The sequence below is a fragment of the Penaeus monodon genome, chromosome 30 (genome assembly GCF_015228065.2).
Source record: "Penaeus monodon isolate SGIC_2016 chromosome 30, NSTDA_Pmon_1, whole genome shotgun sequence".
NCBI lineage: Eukaryota > Metazoa > Arthropoda > Malacostraca > Decapoda > Penaeidae > Penaeus > Penaeus monodon.
The window spans coordinates 33,448,432-33,449,921 of record NC_051415.1 but is presented as its reverse complement, the minus strand read 5'-3'; the positions used below and the strand labels follow the sequence as shown (position 1 = coordinate 33,449,921).

At 39.5% G+C, this 1,490-nt stretch overlaps 1 protein-coding gene across 1 annotated transcript in view; it reads right to left on the bottom strand.

The window, feature by feature from the left end:
- Positions 1-1,490, bottom strand: part of LOC119592735 (U5 small nuclear ribonucleoprotein 40 kDa protein-like) — a 10,716-nt gene that overhangs the window by 6,813 nt on the left and 2,413 nt on the right. Inside the window, exons 3-4 of the mRNA XM_037941670.1 lie at positions 1,164-1,337; positions 263-402 (exon numbers count right to left, since the gene is read on the bottom strand). Coding sequence (XP_037797598.1) covers positions 263-402; positions 1,164-1,337 — 314 coding nt within the window. The remainder of the gene's footprint in view (positions 1-262; positions 403-1,163; positions 1,338-1,490) is intronic.

The following is a 1,490-nucleotide window of genomic DNA, read 5'->3' as shown; positions in this document are numbered from 1 at the left end:
TGCAGAATGTATCAAAAAAGAAGGTAATACAATGCTTATCATAGTATTACTTTCATGAACATTACATAGAAATGTTATAATACTTAGTAGAATTAATTAATAATGATCTAATTATGTCATAAAATGTTGCCCCTAAATATTAACAACACAAATTCACCATACAAAATGAAGAAAAGTAACAAAGCATTTAAATAAAGACGACAACATTACACCCTGTTTCTTACATCCTTAAAAGTGATCACAATCATTTCCAATCCCTCACCTGGAACGTATTCTGTAGCGTCGTTGCCGGTCTCTTCTTTCGGACGTCCCAGATGAGCACTGTGCAGTCATCACCTCCACTCACCACTAAACTTGGGCCTCTTCGTGCACTGTGGACACAATTCACGAAGCTGCTGTGTCCTGGGAAAGGAGAATATTTAAATAGAGGTTGTATATTTGTGTTTATATTTTGCTTAACCCATAAACAGACATGCATACTATATTTAGGCACACTCAAATGATGCATGGCAAACTGAACCAATATGCCCTCTAGATGCTGGAAAATTACTCATTTTCAGGGGTCATGATGCAGATCCCAAAAATAACATTTATAGTTTGTGCACTCTAAAGTCAAGAGAAAGTGATTCTTTAGTATGCTGACCTGCCATATCTGCACCTAATCCTAAGACCATGTTTTTATCCAGTTACACTAAATGACACCTAATCATGCCATGGCAAAACAGGCCCAAATGTCAGAAGGCACATATCCATTCTATACACAGTCAAGGCTGCTCTAAGTTATGCACTAAATACTTGTCCCCTTACTTGGCCCTGACAAGTCACAAGATACAGCTATTCAAAAGAAGGCTCAAACTTCTTTTTTTAACTCCACATGGCAGCCAAAGTGTAGTGAGCAGGATAAATGTATGCTCTCCATGCTTTAAAATTTTTATTTAAGTGAATGACTGTGTAGAATACCTGGCATGTGGCTCTGTATAGTGCAGGGAAATCCTACTGTGACAAAGCTAAGGGTTCCACCTCCTCTCTAGATTCATCCTCCCCACACTTCTCCCCTTTTTTCATACAGCATGCTAATCCTTACTCACACACCCATCATCCATCTCTATCTCCTGTAACATGCCTTCTCCACCCATCATCCATCTCTCTCTCCTGTAACATACCCTTAAGCTTCTTAACCCTGGTGCCGCTGGTAGTGTCCCAACACATGACAGTCTTGTCTGCAGAGGCTGTGTAGAGTGCACCACCATCCGTCGAGAAGTGCATGTCTGTGATGGCATTGGTGTGGCCCATCAGCATGGCAAAGTTGTCACACTCGCCATACACATTCCAGAATACTGAAGGAGAGAGCATATGTGAGCAAAAGATGCATGTACTGCATGTTCACCTTTATGTCATGGTTAATTTTTTTCACTTACTGGATTAATGTCAGTGAGATTTAGATATATTTTGCTGTAGTTAAACATAAATAGTAATTTTTTTGATTTCTG